The sequence below is a fragment of the Centruroides vittatus genome, unplaced genomic scaffold, assembly GCF_030686945.1.
Source record: "Centruroides vittatus isolate TY-2023 unplaced genomic scaffold, ASM3068694v2 contig_15, whole genome shotgun sequence".
NCBI lineage: Eukaryota > Metazoa > Arthropoda > Arachnida > Scorpiones > Buthidae > Centruroides > Centruroides vittatus.
The window spans coordinates 726,756-746,084 of NW_027120927.1; the positions used below are offsets into that span (position 1 = coordinate 726,756).

General features: G+C 36.5%; 2 protein-coding genes across 2 annotated transcripts in view; both read left to right on the top strand.

The window, feature by feature from the left end:
* The first annotated feature begins 318 nt into the window (after window positions 1-318).
* LOC136968569 (flavin-containing monooxygenase 5-like) lies at window positions 319-5,866 on the top strand. The gene is made up of 2 exons (XM_067262562.1): window positions 319-940; window positions 4,827-5,866. Exons 1-2 carry the CDS (start codon window positions 320-322, stop codon window positions 5,802-5,804), a joined length of 1,599 nt encoding a protein of 532 aa, XP_067118663.1. The 5' UTR covers window position 319; the 3' UTR covers window positions 5,805-5,866.
* Window positions 5,867-18,060: 12,194 nt separating this feature from the next.
* The window catches only part of LOC136968561 (flavin-containing monooxygenase 5-like), a 134,147-nt gene continuing 132,878 nt past the window's right edge, over window positions 18,061-19,329 (top strand). The window contains exon 1 of the mRNA XM_067262554.1: window positions 18,061-18,742. Coding sequence (XP_067118655.1) covers window positions 18,122-18,742 — 621 coding nt within the window. The 5' untranslated portion in view covers window positions 18,061-18,121. The remainder of the gene's footprint in view (window positions 18,743-19,329) is intronic.

Here is a 19,329-nt window from a genome sequence, read left to right on the forward strand (position 1 = left end):
AAATATTTCAACTCACAAAAGTTTCTTCATAATCAGTTCGACAATTATTATCCGCTGTACTTCACTCTCAACACAAGATTATGAAAATTTCCTGTATTCTTTCGATCAATAAATCTCGGTGAACTATAACCTTGATGCAAAAATATGATAAACAGATAAACTTTTATTGTTTTCCATCGGACTTTAAGATAAATAGGCGTCTATGCTATCATTTGATGACGAATTTAATGTAATATAAACGCACGACATAAAATCTGCCGAAGATCAGTTTATCCTGCATTATCTATAACAACTAGAGGACAATTACACTAAATTAAAGATGCGCGTAGCCGTAATAGGTGCGGGTGTCTCTGGCTTGGGAGCCATCAAAGGCTGTAAAGAAGAAGGTTTAGATGTAGTTTGTTACGAAAGAAGCGACGACATAGGAGGTCTGTGGAGATACAGAGACAGCGACGAAGAGGGTTTGGCTTCGGTTGCAAAATCCACTATCATCAATACCAGCAAAGAAATGACTGCGGCCAGTGATTTTCCACCTCCGAAGGAGTATCCGAGTTACATGCATAACATCATGATGTTCAAGCATATTCTTCTCTACACAGAGAAATTCGATTTAATGCCGCACATCAAGTTCCACCATCGAGTGGAAAGGATCGTTCGGGCCGACGATTACGATTCGACCGGCAAATGGACGATCGCGAGTGTAAACTCGAAGAGTAAAGAGGAGCGAGAAGAGACCGTAGACGCGGTTATGGTATGCACCGGCCATCACGTGTTTCCGAATATCCCTACTTTCGCCGGACAGGAAAAGTTTAGAGGAAGAATCACTCACACTCACAGTTATAAAACACCGAACGAATTCGAAGGAAAGAGAGTTGTGGTGGTAGGAGCGGGCAATTCTGCGGGTGACGCTGCTGTGGAGACGAGTTCAGTCGCTCAAAGAGTAAAACTTAAAATTTTTATAAGTTATTTTATTTAGTATAACGTATGTTACTTTTCATTTCACCTGATTTATACGTGTTTATACGTATACCTACAGTCTACCTTCAAAACTGTGATGCTTCGAGTGGATGATGGCAGATATCACCGAGAACGTAATGTCATGAAATGATATTCAGAATACAACATGAAGTAATGCTTACTTCAACGTCTTGTTCAGAATTCACGCACCGATGCGAGGGAGCATTGATCTTAAGCGAAGAGCACTAATTAATTTACATATTCCTGTACCATAATCCGTTCGTACAGCGAGTCCGATCAAAAACAACGCAACTAACAATGACTTTATTTCGTGTCAAACTAACCGAGGCTGTTTTATAGGAGATACATTCACTTCTAGAGAATATACAGCGAATCCTCACTCACTGTCGTCGACACAGTCGTGGAAATTACGAGTTTGAGCGAAGGACGTATAACGACAGCCATAGATTAAATTTTAACTTTGTATTGGACGATATTTCACACCTCCAGCATTTCCTTCTCCCTTCATAGATTCGATCTTTACTATTTACAAAGAAAATTCAACAGCAGTAATTGTAAATGATTACAAATGCGCCCGTGTATTATCTCGCCAAAGTTACGCGAGGAACAGCTGTATTTGTTAAAATATTCTCTAAATATAAAATTATATAAGTATGTATACTAAACATTTATTATAGTTCGGGTATGTATTTTACAAGAACACGTGAGCAATATCACAAAAAATTTAAACTAGATAACAAATGTAATAATTACCAAGCAGAGTCGGTTGCAATCCACCAGGCAATAAAGTGGATCGATACAAACATGAAGAATCTACAAGTACCAGTATGCACGGATAGCGAATCGATACTAAAGGCACTTAATGACCCAAACAATACGCACGAACTTATAAACAGTATTAGACAAAACATCATAATTGGAATAAATAAGATACAACTTAGTTGGGTTAAAGCCCATATGGGAAACATTGGCAACGAGAAGGCGGATAACTTGGCAAAGGAGGCCAGTGATTTAACACTAAAGGAAATATACAGTAAGCTGTCAGAGCAATATATAAAAAGAGAAATAAAAAATAAATATTTAATCATTTGGCAAAGAAGATGGGAAGAGTCGAGAACGGGCAGAGAACTATTTGAATATCTACCGGATATAAACCAAAGAGTTACGAATAGTTACTTTATTATACACCATAAAAATGCAATATTTCTGACAGGACACGGAGATTTTGCAGACTACCGCAGAAGATTTAATCGTGGGAGTGACGGTCTTTGCAAAACCTGCGGAACTCAAAAAGCCCCAACACACATACTAATGGACTGTATCAGATACGAATTACCAAGACATAATCTAATGCCGATATGCAATAAAGAAGGATATCGATGGCCAGTACGAAAACGAATCTCGATCAATAATGAGCATATCTACCATCATTTTAATGAATTTATTAAAATAAGCTATAAAAATATAATATAGAAAAGAATATAGGAAAAAAAAATATTCTCATGAGTAAATAACAGTTAGCTAATTTATGCTGGAAAACCTCTATAATCGAAATTATCTCGATAAAAACTAGCTCTTCCTAAGGGATGAATACGGGCTGTGAATGTTTCTGTTGTAGCAGTTAGGGTAGTACAAATTGGTAACGGGTCTTTAGTGTTCACATTCGATGCCGAGTTTAGGACATTCCATTTCACTTCCATCCTCTCGTAAGTTAATTCTCGGTGCTTTCCTCGGGATTGCCGAACTCTATTTATAAAATAGGTCCAAAAGTTCGGTGAAATACATAATATCTGCAATGGGACTTTCGCCTCTCTACCGTAACACGTAGGTGATTTCTACACTAATTCAAATTGCCTGGATACTTTCCGCAAATGTACATAACTAAATCATTTGAACGACATAAATGCCAAATTGTTCACCTCTTCGACATCAATAGTACTAGACCGTGCTAATATATTTCATAGCAGACTTTAGACTATAGTGATATACTCTGCACTGCTCACTTAAGTAAATTAAATCATCAAAACAACCCGCACCACATAGATGCCTTATCAAACATATTCCTATCAACTATTGGAATAGTTTGTGAAATAACTTTCGTAGCCGACCATAGATTATAGTGATACACCCTCCACTGTATTATAAAATAATTAATATTATTATTGTTTCTATAGCCATAATAACCGATAACTAATATACAATGGAATACATGTAAGAACTCAACCAGTGCGTTCTAAGAAAACGCGCCGAAACAAGAAATGGTTTCGTACGAAACACTAACTGCAAACACATTTACAAGATTAACAACGAAGGGAAATTACCAATAAAACTCCATGATAGAATACAACGTCAGCAGAAAGATATAACACAACAACTAGGAGGAATAATCACAGAATACTATGATAGCGCTCAACGATAAAGACGGGAAACCCCTATCCTCACCAAAGTAAGTATCGGGAACACGCGACAGAATATGTCAATGGGAACGACAGAATAGTACGATGAGAAAGGATGGAATACAACGAAACGGAGGACAGAAAAACAGCGATAAAACACAACGGGGAGGAAGAAGAAATACACACCAATACCACAGAACAACACAATAAGACATAAGAATCCTCTTAATACCGAAGTGAGTATCGTGCACAAAGTGTTAGGGGAGTTCGTAGGAGCTTAGACAAGGAAAAGACAAACTGTCACTACTCAAAAAACCTAACGAACATTCTAACACGAGTGAACTTTCGAACTCATCAACATTATCCGGATACAAATAAATTATAAATTAGATAACAATGTCGGGATAATAATATAGCGGCTACGTCCGCACGTATGTATTTAAACCCTTGCAAAGCAAGATGAGAAGCAAGGTCGTGAATAAAGTTGGAGTACCAACCTCCCGACGAACTGTCAGGAAGGATGGACTGCTCCATTTAAGAAAAGTTCGGGTATGTAAATACTACCCGATATTTACAGGCAAGAATTAGATTCAGAGCAAACAATAGAGTAAGGTGTTCGTTATTTATATCAGTATCGAACATCGCTGTAAATCAGTGTTTCTCGATCTCTAACGAATCATCGCCCCCTTCAATAAAACCATCACGTAGTATCGCCCCCTTCGCTTCGAAAAAAATTTTGTTGGGTTTATTAGTTTATTCGATAATTATAATTTGTAAAAAATTAAACATTTATTTGCTCAAAATAAGTATTAAATTTGAACATAACAACAAATTAAAAAACATAAGTGTTAGCGAATATAATAAAATCGAAGACATTTTATTGAATATAAAATGTTTAAGTATACAGAAAAATTATTGTTAGTGCGAACCTCGAGGCTGACGAAGTCGAGCCAATCTGTTTATCTTTTGTTCGAAATTTGTCAAAAGTAATCGCAAATCACCTTTTTGTGTTAATTGTAACCGATTGTTTGTTTGGACGGTTAAAAAGAGTTAAAAGTGGAAGGAAGAAGGGTTATAGGAATGCTATTTCTTTAATTATTGTACCATATAATGAATAAAATATCTAATTGTTCTTAATATAACGTTTCACTATACCGGCCCAGAAAATTGCTTTTCGCCCCCAAAATATAAATTGTTACTAATCGCCCCCGACATGGAAAAATCGCCCACCTGGGGGCGATATCGCCCCATTGAGAAACATTGCTGTAAATAATATATCTTAAAAATTAGTTTGTTTTACGCACCAAAAATTAATAATAATCACTAATTAAATGAAAAATATCTTTCACTTTGTAGTTCACGTCTCTTCGGAAATTTTATAACAAATGTTTTTATTATAATTTATATTTAGAATTCACCAATAATTTGTAATTTACCATTATTTATTTTTAGGTATACCTTAGTACACGAAGAGGCTGTTGGGTAATGCACAGAGTGGGAGAAAACGGAAGACCAATCGACGATGCGCTCACTACCCGATTTCTAAATATATTGTTCAATTTGGTTCCTCTCAGTCTGTCCAGCTGGTATATGGAAAGATATTTGAATAAGGCTTTCGATCACGAAACTTACCAGTTAAAGCCCAAACACAGATTTCTTCAGCAACATCCCATGGTTAACGACGCATTGCCGAACAGAATTTTGAGCGGTACGGTCACGGTCAAAGGCGATATCGAACGTTTCGAAGAAAACGGAGTACTTTTTAAAGGAGACTCCGAAGTCACCGAAGTAGACCGCGTCATTCTGGCCACCGGATACCAAATTAAGTTTCCTTTCTTGGATAAGAAGATCGTAGACACCGCGGATAACCGAGTGGAATTATACAAGTTCGTATATCCTCCGCATCTGAAACATCCCACCTTAGGTATCATGGGTTTGGTACAATCTGTAGGAGGCGGCTTTCCCATCGGTGAAATGCAAATTAGATGGTTTGTTCAAGTTCTAGTAAAGAAGGTTCCTTTTCCCAGCGAACAAGAAATGAGAAAAGACATCGAGAAACAATTGAGAGCAATCAAGAAGCGTTATTACGATGCCAAACGTCACACCATCCAAGTGGATTACATCAATTACTTGGACGAATTAGCTTCGTTAATCGGAGCGAAACCCGACTTCGCGAAGATGTTTTTCACCGACCCGAAGTTATTTTGGGCATTGATGACCGGTCCGAGTCTTCCTTATCAATACAGACTTCGAGGTCCTCATTCGTGGAGCGAAGCTCGAGAAACCATTCTCGGCTATCCACAAAGAGTCGTCGCTCCTTTGCAAACCAGACACAAAGCGACGAAGAAAGTAGAAAATCACTCGATTCTCGCCTATTCAGTCATTTTTGTGGTAATTGTTTTTCTGTTTTCAAAGATAATGTATTTTTGAAGTCGAAGCGTAATGCGAAACAACGTGCCTGGGTGATACTGTGCACCAATGCCATTGGTAGTAAATTTCGATTTTTCTTGTCGTTTCTGATTTAAACGTGGTGGACAGACCACTCGCGACGTAATTGAAGTTGCGGTTCGTGTTTCGTTGTTCAGTTTTATAGTTATAAAGAAAGTTTTGCCGTAAACTTTTGTTATTTATGTATTTTTTTAAACCAATATTCGTAACAGCGGATGAAAACTTTGAATCTTACGCTCGAAGCCAAAATGGTTAATAAATAGTGTCTTCGTCATATTATAGTGTTACGAGATTTTATTATTTAAAAAAGATCATATTGTTACAGTATTATCGAACGACAAAACACTTAATTTTGAAGAGTAAGATTAGTTGTATATTAAAAATAAAATTGAAAATGTTAACGTGTAAAATCTTCATTAAGTCCGATCCTTCTCGCGATATGACGTATAATAGTTAATACGTTAAAAGTAAGCGCAAAAGTAGTCGGGTGATAGCCGATTGACCAATAATATGTTAAAATTTAAAAAAACGTCTTATTATTTTATAATTATTCAACATTTTTAAATAAAACCATCAAAAGGACACACGGGAGGCGGTCGGCTGTAAAAAAACTACTAAACGCACGCATTCTGCTTGTAGATACTTTGCTAGTTCGATGTCGCTATTATCTCTGGGTGTAAATGCCGATCGAGTAAGTCCAAAACGATCCAACGAATCAATTTATTCCAAATTGAAGATCTCCATTATATATGGAGACATTAAATAGGCCTATGTTAAATTTCAACCGGATGGGTTCATCGCTCTTCGAGATATTAAAGGTCCAAATTTTTGACATTAAATTGAGTCGCTAGGCAAGAATAAAATCGGGTAGTTTAACACTAACGTTTAAAATATTACTCGTATAAATTAGCCTATAAAGCAACTAAAGGCAAAGTGTACCGGTACAGCCGTGTCAACCAAACAAGTCGACACGTAGAAGTCTGCCTGTCTACGTGTCGACTCAAATTGATAAACATTTTCGCATCACACGCGTATTACAGACAGCCAATAAAAAATAAATCGTATTAACCCTAATGTAAGGTGCACTTTTCACTTTTTAATAGGTCGTAATTAGAACTCCGTAATGCCACGAGTGTCGTTGTCTGTCACTAACTCCATCGAATGGTTTCGATGATTTTATTAATAGACATATTTAAAATATTTTCTATTTTAATAAACTCTGATCTGTTATTTAAACAGTTTCTTGTTCTGTTGAAACTTTTAAACTAATAACACATTTTAAAATATAAAATGAAATAAAGGAAAATTTATAGTTTTAAAATTCTTACAGTAAAATGTTATATTAAAATAAGATGTTTATATTAATTGTATTATTTGCGCATTATAAGAGCAATTTTGTACACTATAAATATATATATATATATATTGTAAAGTTAATATATAAAGTTACTAAATTTTCTACAATATTAAAGTATTTTAAAATGCAAAAGATTTTGATTTGTTAGATTTTTAATTTAATGAAAAATATCGTATTAAATAGATAAATATCTTCTATTTAAACTTGGAATAAGTCCTGTTATTTCGATAAATAAATTACATCGTTATATTTCAAGGACATAAGTAAATTTTACATTAAAAATCCATTTTATTTACAAACTTATATTACCACTCTGGACAACAGACGTCGTGGCATATTTTTAACTCGAAATATAAAACTAACGTACCAAGAAGAGTTATTTATAAGTTTATAAACGGAAAGAACTGTAATGCAAAAACGTAAGTCATTTTTATTTAATATTCGCTAATAAAAGTTAAAATCCGTTACAAAAATATAAATGCTACGTCTGTTTCTCGGAAACAAACCGGATACGGGATCAAAATCGACTAAAATAAAACAGACGTTTATTCCATTAAAAACTCGAATGGCTCGCGATTTATAAATTACACCAAAGGACATTTTTACAAAACTTTTTTACTAAACGAAAGCCCCAGGGAGTAAATGTGCGTTCGTAAACGATCCTATCGACACCGAAAAACGCAAAAGTAAACTAACCCCAGGGCCAAATACCGTTTTTTAATATTCATTTCGAAACTTTAGAAATTAAAATATATCCGATGACGATATTGTTCGATACAATAACTTTTTTTAATATATTTTGAGTGTTTTCGAATTTAAGCCGTGTGTACCGTATATAGAAAACAGACATCAATCTGTTGCATTAAATGCTTGTACTTGCCAGGAGTTAACAAACTTATATTGCGTTGACTCTCGTAACAATATATATATATATATATAGTATGATCTCCGAATAGCGGATATATATATAGTATGATCTCCGAATAGCGGACACCGTCTGGACCGAAAAGTTTGTGCGTAATTTAGAGTTGTCTGCTATTTCGAGGTACACGCTAGCGGCTGTATCTTAATCTGGTCGTCATGTAGCAGAACATTTTTTTAAAACAAATGTTTTAAAACATTTAAGACATGGGTTTTTTTGGAAATAAAACACTGGGATCTAGTAAAATAGAAAAAAAATCAGAAAAACTTCAGTGTAAGACTCGAGATTACACAGAATGTTTTATTTAATATAAAATACAGCATTTTTAAATGTTTCTTTATGAAATGGCGTTTCTAAGATTTGCGTGTACTGTACAAAACCAAAACAGGATTGACAGCTGTGGCTTCTTCAGCTTGAAGAATTTCTTATTTTCAGAAACGTAAAACGCTCAGTAGTGTTCGTTTAGGTGCTTGAAAACGTTAACAAACTTTGCTGTCTTTTCCTGTTCGAGTCGATTTCTAAGTTTTGAATGAACGAGTCCATAGGTAGAGAAAATTCTCTCAATTCCCGCCGAAGAAGCCACTGCCGTGTGCGGCTGTGTAACTAATTTTAAAAGAGGTTTATCAATTCTGTCACGTAATGACTGCCACCGTGTAAGAGGGGTGATATTAGTTAGCACAGGCTCTGCAAACGTGTGTTGCGGAAATGAGCTAGTTTTTGTCAAGTATTTTAAAACTAAAGGCGTAGCATCTGGGTAGTAAACGTAACACACAGTTAGTGCAGCATCCTTCATACTGTCTGTTTGCTTTGCACCCTGATATCTTGGATCCAGAAGATTTGCTAAAAAGTGATGGTCTGTGATAGCCATATCAAATCTATCTTTGGCTGCTCGCGTGACTCCAGTGATCCCGAGTTGTTGCGAGTCATTTTTTAACACTATAAAAGTAATAATATCATTAGATGTATAAAATTAATGAATTTAATTTTGAAATTTTGAAATTAGATTGGCCACAAAAAACAATTCTGGCTAATGTAACTTACTCAAACCATAATTCAGTTCCTTCACTGATTGCGCAGTCATTTCTTTGCATTTTGTCTAATGCAACAGCGATGATCTTTAAACGTGTCGGCAAATCTTCAGCATCATGCTTAATTTCAAGGTTTTGAACTTTGGCTACAATATCCTTGCGAATTACGAGCCTGTTTTCATCGCAAACCTGTTAACATAAGATTTGTAACTGTTTTTAGGATTAAACACTCGATACTCATTATTCAATACTCATTGAGTACACGAGTAGAGTTAACTAGCATTAGAGTAAATAGTCAGTTTACAATTACTGATGTAACGAATATTCGGTTACTACCCGGTATTCGGCCTATTCGGCCGAATACCTAAAACAGGAGTAAGAAAACTCAAAAACGCAGTAAATTAATCATTTTGGTAACTTTTGTTCATGCTGAAAATTAAACTATAATTATTAAAGTTAATAAGAAATAGCGTCTAACTCTAGTATTAAATTATTTCGTAATTAAATAATATTATAGCCTTTATCTAGCCCGATATCTTATGGCATCGATGGCGTGTAGGTTAAAATGTATCGGGCATTAATATTATTGATTAGTTAATTATGTTATATTCGTATTCGCGTATATTTTAATATTTTTTACGATATTTTAAGGTGATTTACGAAACGTTTTATCGAAACTTATCGTATTTAATGAAAGAATTATTTATCTATTTCTAGAAGATGAGAAACTAATATATAATTTATTTTATATATAAAGCAAACAATCGGCATTTCTCATTATATGCAAAAGATAACATTTGAAATCGTGTTAATTTTAAAAATATTGACAAAAACAATAGCGACAAAATATCACAAAACTTCACAAATAGAAACCCCCAATAATATATTTGAACTGTTCCACAACTGGGCAGAAACTAGACCATATGTCCCCACTAAAGTATATCCTTAGGGTGCTATTCAGTTTACAAATACGTAGTAAAAACAAAATTTTAGAGTTAAAAAGATCGATTGCAAATAAAATTACTTTTAAGTTATAATTTACATCTAAATACCAACAACTGCCGAATCGTATCGGGCTATTTACGGCTATTACATAAATTATAAACCAATTTGGCACTAGAGGTAGACGTTAGACTCCATCTCGTATTAACTTTAATAATTATAATTTAATTAATTAATTTAAATAATTTAGACCTACTGGAAGAAAAAATCGTAGTGACGGCGGGCGAATAGAGAGCAGGGTGCGCGGTCCTTGCCATAATGCGGTTTGCGCGCCAATTTTCGTACGTGCGTTAATCGAGCCGAATAGTTTGGCCGAATATTCGGCCATTCGGCCACACTCCTGGCCGAATATTCGGTATTCGGCCACGCTCCTAGCCGAATATTCGGTATTCGGCTGAGGCCAAATATACTATTCGTTACATCACTATTTACAATATAAATAACCATATATTTCATCTAAGTATATTATTACTATATTATTGTAAGTAATCACACAACTAGCATATGCTTTATGAATTAGTGTCTTTCCCACAGTACAAAATAAGAAAATGAAAACAACTTAAAGTAATGATAGTACAAGTACCTTCATTAGGATAGGCCAGTTCTGAATGTATGGCTCTAAGCAATCGGCTAAGCTGTTCCAACGTACTGTACATCCTGTGGTAATATCCATCGTTTACCACCCGCCTCTTTGTATTTGGCTTTCGGGAAATGATGATTCCGGAAGTATTCAATGATGTCTTAACTTGTTTATTAACTTCTTTAATATTGATTTCTTGATCCAGTAAGTTTAAAATATAAACGGAGCATCCATAAGTGACAATATCTAAATTTTCTGTCATTGCTAATGTTTCTCTCATTTTTTTCATATTGCTCGCATCGTCACTTACCAGGCTTCTTACTTTACAGCCATACTTTTGATTGCATTTTTTTTAATTGCTGCAGTTGCAATAATTTCTAAGTGTTTCGTGTGTGCCTTTCTGCGCCCGTATCAACCGAGTCAATCAAATGAACTGTTCCATTAGGATCAGTCACACAGACACAAATCACTGGTTCATTATAGATATTACTCCACCCGTCAATAGCCATACGGACTGTAATATCCTTTAACTCGTCAGCCGATTCATTCTCAATGGAATTGTATACAGTGTTCGGAGAGGGTCCCCCAATTTCCTTTCTGTGTGGAGGGTCATATCCAGGTGGCAACATCTGACAAAATTTTATAAATTCGGGGTGTTCTACACGAGTAAAGGCCGAATTGGTGGCATATATAAATTTTGCCCATTGGAGATCCAATTGCATTTTTTGATTAATTGACGTTTTCACAATAAATGAATCAATGCGTTGCAATTTTACTTTGCTTTGGGATGCAGTGCCAGTGCCACTTGCGGAGCCAGAAGTGACAGCGCTTCCCACCGGTCTCAGACTCGGGCTCCCGACTTTCTGACTCTCGCCAATCTAAACAATAAATATAGAAAGAATAAATTAATTACTAATTAGGTGTATGTTTTTTAAAATTACTACAATATATAGACGTGTGAAAATTATTAGAGTCGAGTCGGACCAGTGCAATATAAAATGATACAATGTAGGATAAGAACGAAAAATAATACACTTTATGCACGAGTCTAATAAGTTACCCTCTTCTGTACGTTCAGTTCGGAATGATTACGATATGTAATTGTACACTATTGACTTTAGTTTCCGAGGCCTAATTAATTTCCGCTCGGAAAATTTTTAATCTATCGATTTTTTTATATTAAATAATTATTTCCACGTAAAAGCGAATCTGACAGCCGAAATAATTTCCGGGGAATAAATACCCCCAAAAACGTGTTTTTATAGAGAAACTCTATGAAAAATTTAAAATAACCAAAAAATGCTTTTATTCGATAAATATAGCTGCAGGGATTGTTATTCTTTCATTTGACGGGCGTGAAAATTCACGCCTGCAGTCTACATTGTTTACAAACCAGTCGACGGTATAACACAAAATCTCTGATTTTCACGCTATTAAAATAGGGAAGAAACCGAAAAAGGTATATATAAAAAATTCTACCGAATAAATCACAAATAAAACCGCCGATGTCATAAAAACCATCCAATGGTATTTTAAAAAATTGTACCGCAGTCAAAACGGTCCTATAAAAGTTTAGAACGATTTAATTAATTTGATTAAAAAAAACTCTGATAAAAAACAATCAGGCAATTGATACGCTAATTAATAAAACGTTATAAAAAACTTTCGCGGCAAAAGTAATTAATAAAATTTTCGTAGGTCATAGATAACGATGTATACGTACTAGCCCATACATTTTTGGAAAAGGACCGTTTTCTTCGTAACGCTACGTGAACTGTCCGAGAGGGCCGAACTACGTAACTCGGACGAAGAACTTAAGAATATCTATACAGGTACAAATTGAGTTATGACCCAGGTAAAACTTTACAGCAAGCTATAGAAAAAAATTAAAACTTATAATGGTTCAAAATACTCATCCAGCCGTCGCAGTTCCCGTATATCATCCCGTAGGTGGTTATCTTCGATATGTTTTTTCGTACCAGCGACTAATCCGGCCATTTCTTTCCTACATATTTTGCATCGCACCCCGCTTGCCGGTTTTCCTGGATTTCCAGAAATTAGTTTGTACCGGTTCCAGGTATTATCGAGCCTTCTTCCCGCACTCATTTTTTACTTAACGAGTAACAACGATAATAATAATGTCTTTTCCCATCCGAGTGATTTTACAATACATTAGCTGTATCGCCAACAGTATTAACTGGCACGTACTGTCAGGAAATGTCTTAGTGATAAAAGTCGGCGTGTCACGTGCTTTTATGATCCATGACAGTGAGAAAAATTTCCCATTCCCACGTTCACGTTTAGCTCACGAGTCAGAAAATGTTTATTTACTAAATTTATGTAATAAAACATTTTTTCAAAAATTTAAAACATTGTTTTAAAACAGTATTTTATAACGTAATATAAAACTGTTTAAACAAAAAAAAAAAAAAAACATTAAATTTGCCAACCCTGTCATATAGTGGAGAATACGATGGATTACGAAAACATCAGATTTGCATTGGAAATGTGAATATACCGAAAATTAGAGGTAGCGTATATAATTAAAATATATAGACAATATTAAACATTTTTTCAGCCGTAAACATCCGTTCGAATGCGCAGTTGCGAAGGCGATTTACCATCCGCTTTAAAGTGCGGGAAGATATTCGCTTTTCTCGCATTTATGATGTCATTTATGATCTTAAGTTTCTTATCATTACTGTTATACTACGATTATTGTCTAACGAATGAATAACTTCAAAAAAGTTTATGTTTTTTGGTATCATAAGCTTAATTCCAACAATAAGACAGAAGTTTAATGGCGTTAACGCGTACGACGATAAACGGTGATTGACGGATTAACAGATTAGTCTTCTCTCGCCGCAATGTATCGCTGTATCGTTTCCCGACCTTACGTTTACGGACCTGGCGACGAATTCCCGACAACTTATTCTCCTGGCGGAAGACTTTCTTCTTTCGGACCGAACGTTTGAAGCGACGTCGTCGACATTTTTCCGGACGCCAAAGAATCCGCGGACCACAGTTTGAGCTAATATTTGACGGCGACGATTTATTATTCAACGTTAATTAACTCTGTAAAAGCGGTACAAACCTAATAGAGAATTATACAATTATTTTAAAATTTGAATTAAACGCTTATAATCCTAAATAAATAATTATAAACTCGTTACCTAAATTTACAAATATATATAACTAATCGTTTTCTTTTAAAATTTGAACCAAAATTATGTAAAAATAATACAGAGAATGCCTTATTTACTGTATTTTAAAGATTTAAATTTAATAAATATTAATACAACGTTTGAATTAAATTATATAAAACTTGGGATACGAAATAATTCGACGAATAAACAATCGTCGCCTAATTTGTATCGCGAAACAATCTTCTCGTTGGATTCATTCTTGGAGATCGACACACGAAAATGGCCAGCCAAGAACTTACGGACCTTTCCGAAGTCAGGTGTCCCGCGTGTCTGGACGTGTACATCGATCCAGTATCCACCAGTTGCGGACACGTGTTTTGCGAGTCTCGCTTCGATAAGGCCAGGGAGCTGACGAATCGTCGGTGTCCGTTTTGTAGATCTCAAATATTCCGCATTAAACAGCGAGGAGATAAAATAGACAAAATCGAGTCGATCGTGCGGACACATTAAGCCATTTGTAACTGCTGTGAAAAAGCATTTCTTTTATCGCGATTACGTAATCACACGGAGAAATGCGAAAAGGCCACGAAAAATGGAAAAAAGAAAAGACTAATTTTTTCTTATAATCTTATGGTATTTTATTCTAAATTAGGTTAATAATTAGATCTATGGAATAAGGCAAAGCAACGCACATATACGTAGCGTACATACATACGTAGTTCACTTTCGTAAAATAAAGTTGTTTTTGAAAGTGAACTATCATAAAATTAAGGTTATTTTGAAAATATTTCAACTCGAGATAATACTTTGAAGTGTCTAATATTCTGATACTATCGTGAGAATGCGGGAGTCCTTACTAAGACCTCGTAACGCGTTCACCCGATCGAATCGTTAGATCCGCTCACCGCATCTCACACTATTAATTGAATAGCTTTTCTACCAGCGGTATTGGATGATGGAGATGGTGAAACCCGATCAACGTCGGGATGCCGACACCGGATAAGGTTGCGAGTTCGCGCCCTATCACGCCTAAACTAAAGACGATTTCCAGGAGAGCTTTTCTACTAATGGATTGTGTCGCGGTACTGGCTCCGTACGACATCGATCGACCAGACCATAATATAAACAACAACAATATTTAATAAAGCGAATGGAATAAAATACAATATACTGAGAGATTAAAATATACTAATCTAATCTATGCACGCGAAAGAGGTTTTACGTAAATCTACATATTATACTACCTTCACAGTACGAGGCTTATTCTTGTCTTCGGTTGAATTTACGTTCGTTATATTGGGAGAAGATCGGGAGGAGAATGCGAATCTTGTAGCGTAACTTCTACGTGAGCATTATAAAGTATTGCCGACTTCAATCTGGCTGCCCTACGGCGGCTCGAACCTTTCGTCAACCGCTGCCCGGTTATTTGGCGAATTCTGTCTTCGAAGAACTGCGCGAAAAGGCGGGAAATCTACTCCTTTTTATAGGGACGGCTGTATAACTGACTCGTCGTCTTAGGACAGTGAGTAAGTAGTTTTTAGTCAGCCTAGAAAGGAAGTTCGTTTCCTCCCTTTCTCGGAAACGAAAAATGTACATCCTTTTTGTTAAAATTTTATCAAAGAAATAAAATATCTTGTTATAATATTTTATAATAATTAATCCCTTAATTTGTGTTTCTCACACTATTAATTGGAGAAAGTTCGGAATAGCCTTTGAATGAGAAGATACTCTATTCGGAATTATGTAAGGAATTCCTCGGCTTCAACTCGAAGGAACGTGCAATTTACTGCGTGTACAGTTCGCAACGAAAGCTATGCCGTGGCCACGTACCAAGGAACCGAAATTGCAACTTCGTAAGGAATATTCGTGTCGTTCGTGTCTTTGTGTTTATAGACCTCGGATAATAAAGATTGCCGAAGCGAAAAGTAGCGCTTTTAGAGTTTTGTTTCTGTCGGCGACCCTGGTATGACGCTATTTCTTCTCGGCCCCACACCGCTGTTTAGTCTTGCCTGGATCTGGAAACTTTCGGAACTCGGACTCGTCATTGCTATCTCGATCCAACCTTTCTTTTCCATACAGACAATATCTTTTACTACGTGATTTTTCCGAACGTATCTACAATAGTATCACAATTCTGTAAAAACCCAATCGTCTGCACGCTATTTTCATATTATACGGGGTTCCTTCGATTCTGTGAAAATTAGCTTAGTATGTGACATTCCGAACTATGTTACCCGTTCTTGTATCTTCGCTTCTTTCGTACTTTTGATCAATTATTTTAAGTACTTGATTAAAATTCATATTCGAATATAAATTCGTACTGTATATGCGTATTCCCAACGGAAGTGCCGTTGGTCGAATACGGAACAGCTTCCACGGCGAAAGTATTTGAATGGTGTAAAGAAGATTTTACGCATTCGCGCGTACGCTTTACGCAGCACCAACCTCACGCGGCCCGCCAGTAGCCGAGCGGTCTTCGTTTCCCGAACACTGGGAGTTCGGTCCTGGGTTCGCGCCTCGTTCGGACAGGCCGGTACGTGAAGTTTTCCGGATTTTCTCCACGTCCGTAACGCCTAAATAAGGGACGGTTTCCCTTAAAAAGACCTGCCGGAAGGCACTCCCCGGGCAGATGGCCCGAGTGTCGCGTTGCCTGTAACTAAACAAACCAACTTGGCGCAGTTTAGCTGGTGGATACCACGCACCGAAATATCGCATAACCTTCCAACGATTCTATTAATTAGTCACCGGTAGGGAACTATTTGACTAACTTGTGAGTGCATTATTTTAAGATTTAAAAAGTAAAGAAGATTCGATGTTATTTTTACGTACAGCAAAGCTATATTTAATTATAATTATATTGACAGATTTTCAGACGTAAAATCTTTAGAATTTTTATCACTTTTAGATGTTAATAATTTTAAATATTACGAAAAACACTTTTCCGAAACGAGTTTTAATTCTGTGAGTAAATTTTATGGAGAATTTTTTGATGTATCCCAAATTACGTAGTGAATTGCAATATTCGTATCCGTGTCCGGACTCTATTGGCGAGTCACTCTTAGACGTAAAAAATATTATAATCAATGGCGATCCGAACAAAGATGTGCTAAAAGAATTATACGATTTAATATCATTCATTTTTACGGTACCATCTACCGGGGCGTGTGTCGAGCGCTGTTTTTCACTGGTGAAGCCAATCGATACTTTGGCGGGGAACACTCGGTCTGAGGAAAGATTGTCGTCATTAGCGTCGCTTTCGATAGAAAAAGAGCTTTTAAACACTTTGACGGAATCGACGACCAGCGATTTTTATGATAAAGTAATTAAGGACTTGGCAGAAAAAATGAATTTACGAATGAATTTATGAATGTACGAATTTATATACGAAAAGTTTAGAGGAAGCCGAATAGAATTAGTGTTTAAAAGATAATAAACACAACTTTTTATATCTTTCTTTCGTGCCAATTATCTATTTTAGAATTAAAATAAATAAACTATATTTTTGTCATTTCCGGTGTTTGTTTAAAACTTTTATGGAAACGCAGCATCCCTATCACCAAATGTCACGGCACGCCACTGGAATTAATGTATTTGTCAGACTCCTCCCTACGTCATTTATTTACGTAAGTAAATCGTAACGTAACGTCTTGACAATAAAATTTTGTCAGATAACTGTCGACTTTCACACCTGGGAGTAAATCGTTTGTTAAGTTCTCGGCCGTGCGAGCGACTTTCTCATAATCTTCCGACCTACTGTCTGGATTTCGTCGAATCAATATAGCGAGTAACTGCGAGTTTAGGCAGTCGTCGCCAGTCCCTCTTGGATTAAAGTCGTCAAAATTTTCCTGCGTCGGTGCCAATCGTACTCTGTCGGATTTTCACGTTACCCTCGACTGTGCCTAGAACAAGAACTTTCTAGATCTGTCCCGAACGTTCCAAATCCAAACCTTTAGTTGTTAACTTTCGTGTCTGACTTATGAGCACTTTACATCCATTGGGCTGTCTCTCCGTCTTCATCTGGAACCCGATCACTCGCTCACGCGGCTGCTCGCGTCATCTACTTTTTAACTTAAATAAATCGCCTCGCGGCTCCCGTGTCAACCGAGACACGGTGGTGTCGAGGCAAGTCCTGACAAGGCATCAAAAAAGTACCGACCCTCCAGTCAAACTGAATGAAATCTTAAAATACGACAGAAAATCTGTCGAAGATCAGTATATCCTGTATTAGCTGTAACAACTAGAGGAGAATCACACGTGATTAAACATGCGTGTAGCTGTTGTAGGAGCGGGTATCTGTGGCTTGGGAGCCATCAAAGGCTGTAAAGAAGAAGGTTTAGACGTAGTTTGCTACGAAAGAAGCGACGACATAGGAGGTCTGTGGAGATACAGAGACAGCGACGAAGAGGGTTTGGCTTCGGTTGCAAAATCCACTATCATCAATACCAGCAAAGAAATGACTGCGGTCAGTGATTTTCCTCCTCCGAAGGAGTATCCGAATTACATGCATAACACCATGATGTTCAAGCATATTCGTCTCTACGCAGAGAAATTCGATCTAATGCCGCACATCAAGTTCCACCATCGAGTGGAAAGGATCGTTCGGGCCGACGATTACGATTCGACCGGCAAATGGACGATCGCGAGTGTAAACTCGAAGAGTAAAGAGGAGCGAGAAGAGACCGTAGACGCGGTTATGGTATGCACCGGCCATCACGTGTTTCCGAATATCCCTACTTTCGCCGGACAGGAAAAGTTTAGAGGAAGAATCACTCACACTCACAGTTATAAAACACCGAACGAATTCGAAGGAAAGAGAGTTGTGGTGGTAGGAGCGGGCAATTCTGCGGGTGACGCTGCTGTGGAGACGAGTTCAGTCGCTCAAAGAGTAAAAATTTAGAGCTTTTCCTACTTTTAGCAATTTCTATTCCGTTGTCTTTGTAAGCTGTACGTGTTTAACCACGGGCGAATCTACGTAGGGACTAATAGGGCTTAAGCCCCGGGCCCCGAGTGTCGAGGGCTCACAGAAATTGAATTATTATAATAAATTTATAATACTTTTTCATTAACAACGAGCACTTATGGTTTAGTAAAATATAGTTAGCATTAATAATATAATAATAATGATAATTTATAGTGTTATTTGTATTAACAAAAAATGGGGCCTGATTGGACTTCAATAAGCCCTAGACCCCGAAAAACCTAGATCCGCCAATGTGTTTAACCATACATACGTGTGTTATAGGTCTACGTACTGTGTTTTTGTCTGACGGTTAACGAGGTCCGAAGGTCCAGCTCGATTACCGTTACTAATAATTATTAAATACCGAGTAACCTGTCACTACAGGCAAGCGTTAGGCGCTACCTCTTATCAAATTTAATAATTATGATTTGATTATAATTATTTAATACTTATTAAATAATTTAGTAAATTCTAGAAGCGAAGGACTGGAAGGCTGTCGGGTAGCAGCGCAT